Source organism: Syngnathus acus, chromosome 13, assembly GCF_901709675.1.
Source record: "Syngnathus acus chromosome 13, fSynAcu1.2, whole genome shotgun sequence".
Taxonomy (NCBI): Eukaryota; Metazoa; Chordata; class Actinopteri; order Syngnathiformes; family Syngnathidae; genus Syngnathus; species Syngnathus acus.
In genome coordinates, this window is record NC_051098.1 from 15,132,307 (window position 1) to 15,147,444 (window position 15,138).

The 15,138-nt window shown below is 41.3% G+C and overlaps 1 protein-coding gene and 1 long non-coding RNA gene across 7 annotated transcripts in view; one reads left to right on the forward strand and one right to left on the reverse strand.

Annotated features, from left to right (window-relative positions):
* The first annotated feature begins 398 nt into the window (after window positions 1-398).
* Window positions 399-10,584, forward strand: LOC119132217. The gene is made up of 3 exons (XR_005099815.1): window positions 399-690; window positions 1,996-2,091; window positions 10,094-10,584. It is a non-coding gene; the product is annotated as an uncharacterized LOC119132217 (long non-coding RNA).
* A 204-nt stretch (window positions 10,585-10,788) lies between these two features.
* The window catches only part of LOC119132215 (muscleblind-like protein 1), a 39,751-nt gene continuing 35,401 nt past the window's right edge, over window positions 10,789-15,138 (reverse strand). For 4 of the 6 annotated variants that reach the window (XM_037267279.1, XM_037267280.1, XM_037267278.1 and 1 more), the window contains 5 exons: window positions 14,986-15,136; window positions 14,709-14,744; window positions 13,727-13,818; window positions 13,452-13,528; window positions 10,789-13,367 (listed from right to left, as the gene is read on the reverse strand). In XM_037267279.1, coding sequence (XP_037123174.1) covers window positions 13,472-13,528; window positions 13,727-13,818; window positions 14,709-14,744; window positions 14,986-15,136 — 336 coding nt within the window. In that variant the 3' untranslated portion in view covers window positions 10,789-13,367; window positions 13,452-13,471. The remainder of the gene's footprint in view (window positions 13,368-13,451; window positions 13,529-13,726; window positions 13,819-14,708; window positions 14,745-14,985; window positions 15,137-15,138) is intronic. The other 2 variants (XM_037267281.1, XM_037267282.1) reach the window with 2 other exon arrangements.

Genomic DNA, 15,138 nt, shown 5'->3' on the forward strand with positions numbered 1-15,138 from the left:
TTTCCCAGACCGCCTCCTCCACCTCCTCCTCTGGTTACGGAACTCGAGCCTGTGAAATAAGCGAGAGATTATTGGATGATCCCTCATAATAATCAGATACGTGCAAATCATACTTAGTGCCCTACAATGTGTTTACAAAATAGACATTAGAAAAAAAAAGGTGATTAGCCACAGTATGTAGAATGTACTGTATAGAGGTACATTGGGTCACAACATTAGGTACAGCACAGGCCATCTGGAATTTTGGCGGGAACATGTTTGGATTTTCCCAAACGGACAGCTGTCAGTGTTTTTGGAATGTCTTTTGTGATTATTCTCATCGGTCTGTGCAGGTATGCACGTAGTTAAGAGGGGAGGGGTGGGCGGGGGCTTTATAATTGTTCTGCTGTCCAAAATGATCCTCTGCAGGAGTTACGAGATTCCAACTGGGGCAGCGGACTATAAATAAAAGCAACATGCTCATCAGGATTGTCGCTTTTGTGTCTCCTGCAGGACCAGACAACACAATGCGCAAGAAGACAAATGGTGCTTGGCAGCAGGCGAGGACGCGGACCAAAAGGTTAAGTGAATAATGTTGTGACGCCAAACATCCCGAAGGGGAGCCAAGAATCCAATGCAGCTTGTTGCTGAAATGGCCATTGAGAAACTCGGACCAAACCAAACCGGACGACATCAGCTCTTTTAAAATGGGTAAGCACCGTTCTTTTTTTTTTTTTTTTTTTTTTTGCCCCTCCCGTAAAAAAAATACATCATGGGACAACTTATGGGCCGATTAAGTATCGTAAAACAATCACTCTTATGTTTATTTTGGTCCCAAGCAAATCTAATTTGCCATGTTTAAGAATTTGGTAGCTCTGAGAAAGTAAACTAGATTTTTAGACCAGGTAAAAGCAGGTCTAAGTTGTGGCGCAGGCGGTTGGCTGTGTTCACTCCCACAACGGCGCAAACGTCCCTTTCTCACTGCACTTGTCTACAAAAATATCAAAAGAAATAAAATTCCAGTCACGCATGAAAACTGGACCAAGTCAGGGAGACTATTTATAAAAAAATAAAATAAAAAAAATTCTACCATGCTGCTGTTTGGCTCATGCATTGCTAAGATTGATATAAATGTACTGACTTGGCAAGGTGAGCGGACCTCTCCTGCGTCTGCGTGCACATTTAAAGTCTCGGCGCATTTACAGGAAAGCCACTTAAAGCTTCCCGGATGGAAAAAACCCGGGCACGCTAATGTCGCTAAGTGGAATCTGTCAGTATGAGGCCATCTTATCAATCTAAATGATGTCGCCCTAAATGAAACCAAACGATGCTTCAGTTTGAGACACTTAGGTTAGATTTGCTGGTTAGTGTCAAATTGATTAAATTAAACAAACATTACATTTAATCATGCTTCATTATTTGGAAGAGTCCAAATGACTTTGCATCTCTCCTCTTTAAGAACTGGACAATAAACAAAAGACGTAATATTTTCTGGTCGGGGCACAAGCAAAGAAAACATAAATGCAAATTGTGTTTATGTATCCATCGAGCAGGTTCGTCAATATACTCAGTACTTTGATAGCGTCATTATATGATCATAACAAGGAACCCAAGCGACGAGTGGAAATCAGCACGCGTTCCTTTTGCTCCTGGTCCTGACCCGTATTTCTTTGGCTGCCGCTTCACCGGCTCCATTGACACCCCAATCAGCATCGGCAAGCGCACTCTTCTCCCTCTTGTGTCATTTTCATTAGGCGGGATCGAAAGCCACGGCCCGACACCGCTGGCCTTTCTTTCATCGGGGAAATCGACATGAATGTGTTGCATTACTCCAATTTGCCTTTTGCGTTATTCATCGCTGGTGTATCGTGACCTCTCCCCCCTCTGCCCTGCTTCCATTATGATGGAATTTCCATTTATAGTCATTCCATAATTTCTGATTTGTATGTTTACTCCAGCAACAGCAGACTGGCTGGATTTTATTGATCCGCCGTTTCCCATCCTATCCTCTTGCAGGTTTTTCTTCCCACGAGAGTCCACATTCCGAACGCCCCTCTGAGCTCAGCTGGCTTGAGTATCAGCGCGTGAGCTTCACACACACACGTGCGCTAGGTCAGTTCACGCCTGTTCTTCTCTTCGTGTGCTTTTACGCCGTTTCGCTGTTTTTGCAATGGGTTCCCGTTGTTGTTATTTCATGACTTATTTATATATGCTGTATCACGTTAGATGGTTAGCGAGGTAAATAGATGAGGACAAATAGAGCATCTGGAGCAATGCATCAGCTGACATTCCACCAGGTTACTGTGTTGTTTTTTTTTTAAAGTGACATAACCTTAATTAAGTATTGGTGATTTAATTTTAGCCATCCATTTTCTCTTATTTATCTGGGATTGGGTGGGCGAGGGCAGTAACATTTTTTTTTTTTTAATTTAAAAAATAAACGATGTTAAGTTATATGGTATTTTAAAAAAAAAGATTTATAAAAAACAAAAGTATAGTGTTTTAGGACTGGATTTTTTTCTGATTCAATATTCAAACTGTTTCGTCAAATGTAATTTAATTTTTTTTTTTTTTAAATTACACTAGTCAGTGTTTTAAAATGTTTCACAGAAAAATAGGTGTGACACAGAATAGTACATCATAAATATTAGATCCACAAAAACTACTTCCTCAACTTGTTTTGTAGAGCCGCATGACTTTTTAGTCGAAACTCAAGCACTCGCAAAGGTCAGCTGCTCTTGAGGCCTCAACTGGGATCAAGAGGCTAAACTTCAAGACCTCTCTTGACCTCGTTCTAAACCTCATGTGCCGCTTTCAACCCAACGCCTGAGATGTGAGCATTTAATGTGCGACTGCAGACTCTTGCTGCAGTCAGATCGATGGACGGGCGAATGTCAGGGAGATTATGGCGAGGAGCAATGAGAAAGGTCAACGTGTCCACCCTGCGCAAATGTCATAGTGATGAAGTTGTCACATTGGAGGGGCTTACGTACGCCTGTGTGTTATTACAGGAGCATCATCGCGCGGATACAGTGTGAGCCGCTATCGACCGCGGCCTCATACATATTTCATCCTGTGGTGATTTTTCAGCTTTCTGTAATAACAAAAAAAAAAAAAAAATCAATTCATGTGAATTAATCGCGTCGGAATGAATCACCGACGTCTTTTCCCCCACTTGTTTATTTCCTAGTGTAAATGGCCAGCCGCTCCTCTAACCACTCCGGGCTACATTTTTGTTGTGTAGCAGCCCATGCAATTTACTGCATGTTTATCACGGCACTAAACAGACCGTTATCGCAGAGAGTTGCGTACTTGCTTGAGACGTTTACTCTGTAATTCCCGATGAGAAGAGAGAAGAATATCAGCTTACGTGAAGAATGAAAGGTGATAAGCTAATGTCGGCTAGCTTTTAAATCAGCGCTTCCTAAACGTCTTACATCAACTATTTCAAAACGTATTTGGCGCCCCAAGTACCAGCATTACATTTAAACACAGTAAATCAGCCTAAGTGTTTATCAGAAATGAGACAGAGGTTATTTTCCTAACAAGTATATGGGAATCTGTCCTAAAGAGTGAAAACCGCTGTACAGTAATATTCATAATTCCCGCTCATTGGAATATATTGGAATTTAAAAATATATATTTTTTTCTTCCCCCCAGACCCAAACCATATCCTCTTCTCAATGCTGAAGTAGTTGTAGAAAGAGGAGGACGAATAAGATAATGGATTAGATAAAGTTTTAAAGCTCTTCAACATTTACTGTGTTGTCTATAAAATTGGGAGTTAAAAAGAGGAGTACTGACTGAATTTAAAGTAAGAGTTTAGACTGTCCAGAAAAGTTCAGCTAAACAGGAAGTTCTCACTTGACGATAAGTCTGCTGGGCGTTCTTCCCAGCTTTGTAAACGCAAACAAAACGAGGGATGCTACAAATGAAACCGGGCTAGCTTTTAGCTAGCTTGTTGCGATGTCATACATAAATCTTCCTTTCATAGTAACATGTTATGGTGAATGTCATAGCAAACGTTATCTTGCCGAAAGAGGAAGTCTACCCCAACATTTTATTTAAATAATAACTATTTGCAACACAGTGTTCTGATTAATGTTTCATTTGTGGAATATGAAAGGAATTTTATCGATCTCAGGGGGCGGCCATTTTGCAACTTACTGTTGACTGAAAAGGACATCACAATTGCCAAGGTCTCAGGTCACAATGTAGCACAATCAACGCAGTACTTGTAACAATGATAACACTTCTTCCTGATAAGTCTTTTTTTTTTTTTTACTAACATTGTTGTCAGAAACACCGCAGAAACGTGTTAAAACCACAGTGGAAATCTCAGCACTCTCCCATCGCTGTAATTGATCCTTGCGCGTATTTAGGCCGCGCTGCCGATGGCTAGACGAAAAGTCACTCGAGTGGCAATTAAGCAAATGCTCTAATGGAGCGTGGTGATGGAGTCAATTTAATGAAGTGGGTTAATATCGCTGTGATGCATATGCTACTGTTATGGAGCTGATGAAGTGAATGTGATTTCTGTCATTATCTTCAAATGAAGCTGCTAAAGTAAATGGATAATAACACTGCGGCCAAAAAATGTCAAATAATAACAAAGAATTGAGATCTGATGTCCCATGAAATGATGGCGAGTGGATGTTTTCATGCGTCAAGTGTGTGGCCAGGCCGATGTAGAGGATTGCCAGCCTAATGGAGCATTCCACTCCATCATTTGTTGGCCCCGAGGATGCGTTTAGAGGAGACGCTGAGTGCAAAGCGGCGGCGAGAGTCGCCGGGCTAATGGGCACGCATTAGCGCTTTTCTTGCTGCCTTTTGGTTGACTTAGTGCTGACTCATGAGTGCAAACAACAAACAGGAAGTGCTTGACCCTTTCCCAGCAGAGCTTCACGTCGGCACGATTCCATTTGAAAACAAATAGTTGCTGCGTCACTTCAATAATATTCCGATGGAAGTATTAATTTAACAATACATTTATGATTGTGGTTTGGAAGTGAATGCCATCAAATTGACCGCAGTTTCGAATTGTTTGCTTCTTCTCATGTAGCTAGATAAACTAAGCTACTTAGTAGGCTGTCCGCATGTAGCATTAGCGTAAAGACTTTAAGATTATGCCATATGACGTACTCGGTAATTTCCCGCTTCATTGCTTTTCAGTCCAATATTTATGCTGAGAATTGAACTTTAATAGCTTATTCATACTAAATTAGTCTCACATTTTGTTCACTGAGTATTCCCCCCCCCCTCTCATTCATCCTTATCAGCATTCGTGTGAACTATTGCCTCCAGCAGCTTCAAAAGCAGTTCCTTTTTGTCAGTGTCAATCAAAATTGGGCATTCGAATTTTTGTAAAGGCTGATTACTCCCCCCTCCCCCTTTTTCTTATTATTGTTCATTAGATTGTGGTCTTTGAATTCCGTGCTTTGAATTTGCTGGTGAGTCCGATTTACCATTTTCCAGGATGACCCAAACTAAAATAGAATATTATTTAACTATGACATGATCATTTCTTTCGGTGCTTCATGGTGTGAGGCTCTGCCTCCCCTGGCCTGCACCTCCATTATCACAAGTCCTGGCTGTGAAAGTGAATCAAAATGGTGGAAGTGGATTACCGCCTAATGCATGTAAAACATGCAAGGACAAAGGCACAAAAACTGAATTTGTCCAACTTTTCCCATCAGGGGAACAAGCCGCCGTAAGACGAGAAAACCTCCCGAACGGCCGCGTGCATTTTATGAGCCATTTATACAGCACAAGTGAATCAAATGATTCAATTCGACGATGTGTCTGAACACGCTAAGGAGCACGCGGCAGTGAGACGCAACCCCGTGAATGAAAAAATGTAAAATGAAGAAATAGGAACGGGTGACAGCTCGGTTGAAATGGCAAGTTGCAGCAGGTTTATTTCGCTCGCTTACAAAAGGTAAAAAGTGGACCATTTGTACGAGACAGCTGAAAGCCACACTTGTCACTCGTACTCATTTTCTGTCTAATGAGTTCCAACAAACTGAAATTGTTCGCTCGGTCATTGTCAGCGTCGAAACCAATCAATGCCACACCAAAGGCAGTCCCGGGTGGATGCCTGCGAAAATTAAACATCCAACGCGCTCCGTCGAGAGGAGCTCGCCGATAGCCGGTCTTCTCCGCCGCCCCGCCGCTTATCAATACCCTGCAGCGAGCCAGGCCGGACCGGAGTGAGATGGATATAAAAGCTCAGGAGGGAGGAGGACTTGAAAGAGGGGACGCACACAGAGAGAAAAGAGAAGCAGCTTTTGAGGGATAGGCAAAGGTTGAATGACTAAAAGAGGAGCAGGAACTAGGATGAGAAGAAAGGCAAAGCTTGACAGAAGAGATGAAAAAGAGGACGCAGCGGCGCGTTACATCTGGCGGGGAGCGGCGAGGAGCAGACAATCTCCTCTTGTTGGAGCAGAGCAAAGCAGAGGAGGCAGCGTTGCACCATGGGAGCTCGCAGACGCTCACAGATGAAGACTTCCAACTGAATAGCAGCCGAAACAATAAAGTGCATGTTGTGCATGAATGCTTGGACGTTTTTCCAGCGAGCGTTTCACGGCACAAGAAAGGCCTTTAGAAAAGTGCTTCGGCACTTGGCAGTCAAACAAATGACAATAGAGCTCTCGGTGATAAACTGCGCGGAGCTTTCTCTCGCCCGACGTGCGCGGATAAAAACCCAGAGGACTTCTGAAAGCACACCAATGCAATTACATCAATTCATTGGAATCCATATATAATCGTAATAATAACAATAATAATAATAACTGATATTTTTTGCAGGTTTTTTTGATAATGACAAAAGACACCCCACCAAAAATAATGGCAAAAATATTTTCTCTGTTATTAAGTTAAACTTCTGTGAAATGTCCTTGTACTACTGTCATATTTTTTTGTCCTATTTTGTAATTGGTTATTGGGATTTTACTCCGCCAAATGTCGGAATCGGCATCGACCTAAAAAAAATTCCATGACGCTCAGGCCCTCATGAAGAGTTTAAATAGCGAGTTATTTATTTATCAATATGTATACAGTCGTAAAGTGGTTTTAGCCTAGTTCTATCTTTAATTTGTAATTGTACAGCTTTAAGGGCAAATGCTCCAAGTCTTCTGCGCAATCAAGAGAGAACAAGTAGGAAAGGGATTAATAGTTGATGACTCACCAATTTAACTTCTGGAAACTCATAATTAGTCCAATAATGAAAGCGAATGATTTGCCGGCTAATGCTTAGCTAACGAGTGGTCATGAACAATGCTACAGAAGGGAAATGAATCCATGCACTGCTGCTAAGTACTTGCTCATTATTATTTCATAGTCATCTCACGTAGCATGTTAACTTTTTTTTTTGATGGGTGCCCCTCCACACGCAGTGAAGCATACTGAGCATTCATTAAATCGCTGATTTTAATCCTCGCAATTAGCACGCGCCTACTGCGCTGTTAATTTGAAACCAAAGAAGCAAGACGCTAACTTCCAAATGCTAAATGTGTCGCCGGTTTCGCACAGGGGAAATGGATATATTTGGAAAAATTGGAATATTTACTTGTACTGTTGATGCCAAGCGTAAAGGTTTTTTTTCATAATTTATTGCTAATTTGGCCTTGGGAGAGGTTTGTTTGTGATACCGCTAATCGTTGCTAATCAACATTTTTATATCCAATTAGAAAGTGTTGCAAAAATTTCATATAAAAGATTTGTTTGAGTGAAAGTGGTAGCGGCGTCTCTTCTCCAAGATGGAATAGAAAATATGTTAGCATAAGTAGCGTGTGAGAAATGACCTGGCAGAGCGTAATAACTTAAACTCCGTGGCGCTGTAGCTACGGCCATTTCTCAAAGTGAACCAGTCGATTAATATCCTGCCTTCAATATCAGTCTGTGCTTCCTCTGAACCATTTATTCTCCGCGGCATTCAAACAGAGCTGAGCAGAACGGATTATTGAACTCTGTCACATCTGGTTGAGTGAGAATGTAAAGCCCTTGTACTCCGGAACTAGCTTGTTAAGTGATGTACTAACATTTGGATTTGTTTGTACATTTTGGTGGGAACGCGCCGGCGGGCTGTGGCGACATCCCAGCAGGAAATGACAAACAAATGACACTTGCCACTCTTAAATTAAATTCAACTCAGTCTCTGACAGCACATTTTGATTCTCAAAAGTGTCAAATAAAGGGGAAAGAGAAAGGATCATTTCCCCGTCGTGCGATCGCTATCTCGTAGAAAGACAATCACAATTGCTTGTTCCTGTTTGGCGACAAAGATTAAAAATACCTATTGATTTTTGTGTTAGGTGATGATTAACTTAGCTTAGCTATTAAAGACAACTGGGTCACTTTTTTTTTGCCTCAAATAAGGCCAAGGATATGCTACATTAGCATAATGTCACGGCACTAACAGTGAAAATAAAATGTTTCATTCATTACATAATTGAGGAAAAAGGCCTTATGGGTGGAAAAGTTGAAAAATATTTCTGGAATAATCAGAAAATACCCAAAAGTCCATCATCCGGCCTGGCACTTGCATATTTCACGGGGTGGCAGTGGCCCCGTGGCCCCCTTCTAGCTCCGACAGTGGCAAAGTGTCCACCTCAATGAAGTCAAATAACCCAGCAAGGACTTAAAATCCATTTGTGCTTTGTGTGCTGGAATTTTCACTGTCTTTCATTTCCGATTTCAAAAAATGCCATTGTCCGCCTCCTCGTTTTTCACCGAGGCTTCACGGGATCTTTGCCCGTTGCTGACATCCTCAAACTGCACCGCAACATTCCCACAAAAGACAAGTTAACCATCTGTAGCTCGCTAGCGTTGTATATTTCCGGACTTCCTGCCACTGCGTGAATGGCACTCGTTCATGCGCGGGGATACAGCTGCGCCCCGGCTGCCCTCGAAATATGACCCATATAGTGACAATTCCGGAAGATAGAAACCCGCTGTCTTCTTCTTGAAGGATCCAAATGTTTAACTAGTGAAGATTGCTCTCTGGATAAGAGTGGCAAAGGTTTATTTGTGCTAATTTTGTCGTTTATTATTGTTAGGCTAAATGATTGTGTTTAAGGCTTTCCCATCATCAAAACTCACCAAAATTTGCAGGTATGTTCATCCTAGGAATGTATGTTTGGTTTTTGTGGCTAATGGTGGCATTTTTTTTTCCTCATATATACACGTTGAGCTATTTTCACGCAACATGAAATGTTAGGTATGTCTAGTATGAGCAGCCTCACCAAAAAAAAAGTCTTTAGAACCAACGTGTGTGGGAGGAGCATTGAAAACTGACTTGCTAGCGCCCCTAGAAGTTTAAAAAAAGAAAAAACACATGCCAAAAGAGACATCCTAAAAACCTGGCATTTGAACAGGGGTGTGTAGACTTTCTACATCCACTTAGCGCCACAGTGGAACCCAAGTTTTGTGTTTTTTTGCTATTGCTGTGATCAGCCGTATTTATTATTGTGGTTAGTAGTGGTGCTTTTTTTATTTTTGTCAAAATCGGCATATCTGATCCCGGTAAAAAGAAAGCAACAGTTCGGAATTTGACGCATTGCACTTGTAGTGCCTCAAACGTGAGCATCCTCTTTGTCAAGGTAGACCTTTCGATACTGGATCATGTCCATCACGCAGCAGCATGGCAGGCCATGTTGTGTTGTTGTTACGTTCTGAATCAATATCGCTTCTTTCTCAGATGTGAATTGAAATGCAGCTGCTTTTTCGCTCCACTCGCCCATCTGCTGCAAACACACTCACCGTAATCAGACGCACACCGCCTAGAAAATTGGCCAAGTGATCAGAAAGAAAGAGTTTAACAATTTGACTGGTGTGAAGTGTAGTCAACCCAGTCAAGTGGTCATTTACAATGAATTAATGATATATTATTAATAATGAATAAATGTGGTTACAAATAAAAGCAGTATTTTTAATATTTTTTCCCCCCCCACTATTGTGTGGGAAAAAAAAACTAAGAATGAGGCTGTGTGGCTCGACACCACCACAAACCACAATCATCAAAATTAATACACATACATTAATACCTCTCTGATCATTTATTATAATTGAATACAGTACAATGACTCTCATGACATCCACTCTTATGTTCTCGCAGGCACTGGCTCGGATGCCGCAAAGCAAACCTGACAAAGTGGCAGCTCCATCTTGTGGCCGGGCGCTGCGTCACAGTCTTTCGGCTCCTGCTCGAAGGGACAAAAACTGCTTTTTGACACAAGAGGACCAATCAGCTTCACAGGTTAGGATGAATAACAACAAACATGACATCACCCATCATCCTTGTACAAATACACCATTTAAGTCACGTATGCAGTTTCTTTGTGTGTTTTTTTTATTACATTTTTTTTTAAAGCCATAACAGCAAGAATCAAATATAGCAATGCAGCCCCCCCCCTTCAGGGAAAACAAACAATGTAGAGCTTCATCTCGACTCCATTCAACATTTTATGGCTTTAGACTAGCATTTCATCTCTTGACTGACACACGGGGATGGGGGTCGGGGGGCACGCCGCAGATAAACAAGCAGAAACAAACATGGCGGAATACATCATCTTAGCACTATGAGCAGAGAAAACAAAACAAACTAAAAAAAAAAACAACACAAATTTTTTCAAAGCATGCGCGCTGGTCGCAGGTTAGGGATGGTCTGGTGACCAAACCCCCAAAATGTTGCTGTCGCTTTTCAGGAGCACAGCTTACATCAACAGAACATACTGAGAGCTTTGTGTTGCATGTCTCTCCAAGTGGTGACTATAATGTAGTTTCAGGATTCTTTTTTTTTTTTTTTTCTTCTTCTTTTTTTCAAATAAACCACTATTCTATATATTCTTTTTCTATAAATATCTTATTCCATTACATATGGATAGTGTGTGAATATTGTAAATACATTTTTATCTGTAACATGTTTTCTTTAGTCTTAGTACTGTGATTTTTTTTTTTTTTTTAATATGTTTAACATGCATTTGTCTCCTGATTAAAGAGACAGTACGTGTTATGTTTGGGCCTCACAGGCCTGACAGTGCGGGGGGGGGGGGTGTAGTGGATCCCCCCCCAGTTCCCCCCTCCTCTGGGCGGTTACCGGGCAAACTACAAGCTGCTGACTAATTAAAAAAAGAAAAAAAAAGGAGAGCGTTCCTGAAAAGGGGAGGGGTTAGAGAAAGACAAATCAGCGCCCTTTGGATGCAAGCGTTTTTTTTTTTTTTTTTTTTTTTTTTGTTCAGCCTTTTTCTGTGTGGTTATCCTAACAAAACGCTCTGTCCTCATACACATTTTTTTTATTCAAAATAAGATCTCAATATACATGTTTTCTCTCTTTTCTTGACTATGTACAGAAGTGCAAAAAGTCAACCTTTTATCGCCTCGGGAGTTTGCCCCTGCCCTCCATTTTGTTTTACAATTGGCTGAGTGGGCGTGGACTTCCTGTCATGGGATCCCACAGAGGAAAAAAAAAAAAATATGCAGCTTGTTTTCCCAACATGGCCCAATTTCCAAGGAGTAAAAATATTTCAACAATTATATTATTAAATTTGAAATGGATACAGTAGAAAATAACATATCTAAAACATCCAAGAAATTATATATATATATATATATAATTAAATGGGTAGTTACAAACCTTACAATAATTAAAATACTAAACGGTTGTCGCCGGCGACAGTAGCCATAGCAACAACTCGACCTCTCCGTTGTACTCGCACTCTTAGGTACTCGTTGAAGACCTCGTTGCTCACAAAGAGAACTCAGGGAGTGAACGAACACCTATCTGCATATGGTCGGTATGCAACTATGCATAACATACAAAATACTAACATTACCATCAAGTCGTACTAAAATCAAGACATATACGTACACAGAATTTCAGGTAAAGATGAGGGAACACACAAAGAGACACTCAAACACGCGTTATAATCGAGATAAATAGAACTAAAAAAAAAAAAAAGAATTGAAACGAGTGTTGGCATTGCACAGATGAGGCTTCCCAATGGTGTGTTGCATTGTGCTGACCCGGTGGTACATTCTAAGGCTTTAGATGAGGGATACAATCGTAACCTTTGTTGTTGTTTTTTTCGTGTCACTTTCAATATTCTATTCATACATGAGATGTATACAAACGAGCTGGCGAAGTACGAGTGAGCTACACTGAATCCTTAAAGCGAGGTACACATAAACCGATTTTTAAATGACTTTCAGAAATGTGACACTCCACACTCACACACGGCCAGGAAAAAAAAAAATCACACACACATATACCTCTATATTTGCCTTTGTAAATAGTGCAGAATTTTAAGTCTGTCCTAGATCAGGTAGGGGCAAAAAAAAAATCATGCTTAAGACAGACCACACCAGTCAGGGAGACATCTAATAACACTAGCCAACAGAAAAAAAAATTGTCCTTAAACATGTTTGATGATTTAATAAAAAAAAAAAAAACGTTTTTTTTTTTTCTAACACATCAGGATTCTGAGATATTTTAGTTTGCCCAATCAATTGCTTGTGCAATTTGCAAGTTTACTTTGCATTGCAATTCATAACTACAGAAAAAAATATTCAGAAAAAAATATCTACCTGTTGCTGAAACTAAAATCAACTAAAATAATTTATTCTTGTCTCGGATTCAAAAACAAAAAACCATTGCAAGTGAGGAAAAAGGCTCGGTTGTCAGTATGTGTGTACCCCGCTTAAGTCGTTCCACAAAAACACCCCCAAAAAAGACTTTGGCTGAAAATCTGAAAATTCAGACAACTATTCTTAAACACGGCCGACATCTAACAGTGTCATAACCTCCCGAAAAAACCAAAAACAAATCACACGCCTGTTAGCAGTTGTCATGGCAACTAAATTATACATCTTTGTTGACCTCATGGCGGAAGATTTGAGGATTTCGTATCAGCAGTGACGGGTCGAGTGGTGATGCCTTAAAGGGAAAGCCGATTGCTTTGCGTGACCGTAGTACCATTGGCGTATTAGCACATGTATGGCCTTTATTTTTTTTTCTTCTCGTTGTCGTTGATTTATCGTAACATAAAAACCTTCATGACACAGTCAGATTCTTATTCGTCTCCATCAACCGAAATATAAGGTGCACCTTTGTGTAAACACATGAAAGACAACCAATGAACAAACGTACAAAAGACGCCGCGATTCCTCCTCCGCCTCACTGGACGCAGCGCATCGTCTTAGTCGCGTCACATTCAAAGTGTGCCCGGTGAATAAAGGTAAAGGCGCCCTCCCTTTCGCAGAGAGGAGGAACAAGGCGCTCTTGAAATGGAGGTGAAGTGACTGGAGCAAACTCTCAGTTGGCCACGTGTGGATTCAGCGGCTTCCCATTCGGCTCGCCTGTTGAATCGCTGGTCTTGGCTCTCCAGATCCACCTGTTCCAAAAAAAAAAAAAGCCACAATCCAATTATTTCTTTTAACATGCCGTTTCGATCGGCGGATGAGTCGGGAATACATACTTTTCTGATTGAGGCCCCTCCTACATCTGGGTCATGTATTTATGACTAGTCAGATGCTCCGCAGATATTATCGGAATCTAAGTGAAAACACGACATGGAGAAAAACGAAGCGGAGATCCGCGTTATACTCACCGATTCAACGCGGAGCATACCAATCACATGAGCTGACAAGTTGATGGAGTTTTTAGCCTCATGCTTTCATTCATAATTCATCAAGGGGGCACACACATGAGGGAGACGACCACTAGAGGGCGCAGGAGAAGAGCGGAGCAAACCTGATTGGCTGAGGCGGTTGCAAAGGGAACACTTGTGGCAGATGTGGTGGCTGCAGACACAGTGGCCGGAGTGGGGCCGTGCATCATGGGTACTTGGGGAGGGAAAGATCACACACACATACACACACACACACTAGCATTTGAACCTCAGCTCATGAGCAGCGTCATTTCTATGGCGGCATATGGGATGGGCCGTAAACATGAGCGATGTAGACTGTTTTTCCCGCAGTTATTATGGTTGTTTACAGAGTGGGCCACATATATATTTTCATATATACTTATATACATATAGATGCTTATGCGCACATATACATGTACCGTAATTTTCGGACTATAAGTCGCACCGGAGTATAAGTCGCACCAGCCATAAAATGCCCAAAAAAGTGAAAAAAAACCATATATATGTATATAAGTCGCTCCTGAGTATAAGTCGCCCCCCCACCCAAACTATGAAAAAAAACCGCGACTTATAGTCCGAAAATTACGGTATGTATGTATATAACTATATACATGCATATACACGTATGTATATTACTAATACTACTCATAAAAAATGTATACGACATATTGTATATTAACGGCATGTTCAATGTCAATAAAAAAAATCGAATTCACTATATTAAAAGACAGGACTGACACAGTGACATTTAAAATACAACTTTTAAAAACGTATATTTGGATTCATCATCCGACTGGTAGAAGTTTCCGTATCTTGCTTATTCAAATGACATGACAAGACAAATGAATAAATTCAAATCCCTCATGTTTATAGCCAGGCAGTATAATGAGGTGTTAGTGAGCTTGGGGAGGGACGGAAAAACTGCAACAAGCATTAGGTGACAGGCACACCTGCAGCACAGCATCAAAGAGGGGTCATACGACTAAATGTGTTTTCAAAGTTCAAAGGTCAGACATTGCGCGCCATCTTGTCTTTATATCAAACCGTACAAGAGTTGAATCGGTAAGGAAAGCTGGCACCTACCAACACTTGTTGCAGGCGTCATGCACAATATCGAGCCTGCCCATCATGCATTGCAACAGGAAGTGGAGTGGACAAGGAAGGGAACAAAAAAAAATGAAGAAACGTCATTTGTTAAAATCAGACATGATTGCTTTCCACCTGGATGAAAACATATTGTCGCGCAAAATGATCATAGGAGAAATTTGTCATTTTTCTTTAATCGATTGGTGGTAAAGTGACGTTTCCGTACGATTCGGCGGCCGGTTTATCGTGCACGGTGCCACGCTCTCCGACTCACCCGACGGGATGAAGGCAGCCTGCTGCTGGAACTGCATGTTGGCCAGGGCCTGTTGGTACTGGAACATACCGGCGTTGAACATGTTGCTGGCACCGTTGGCTTTTTCAAGTGCGGGTCTCTTTGGTAAAGGGGGCAGGACGGGAGGGAGCCCCT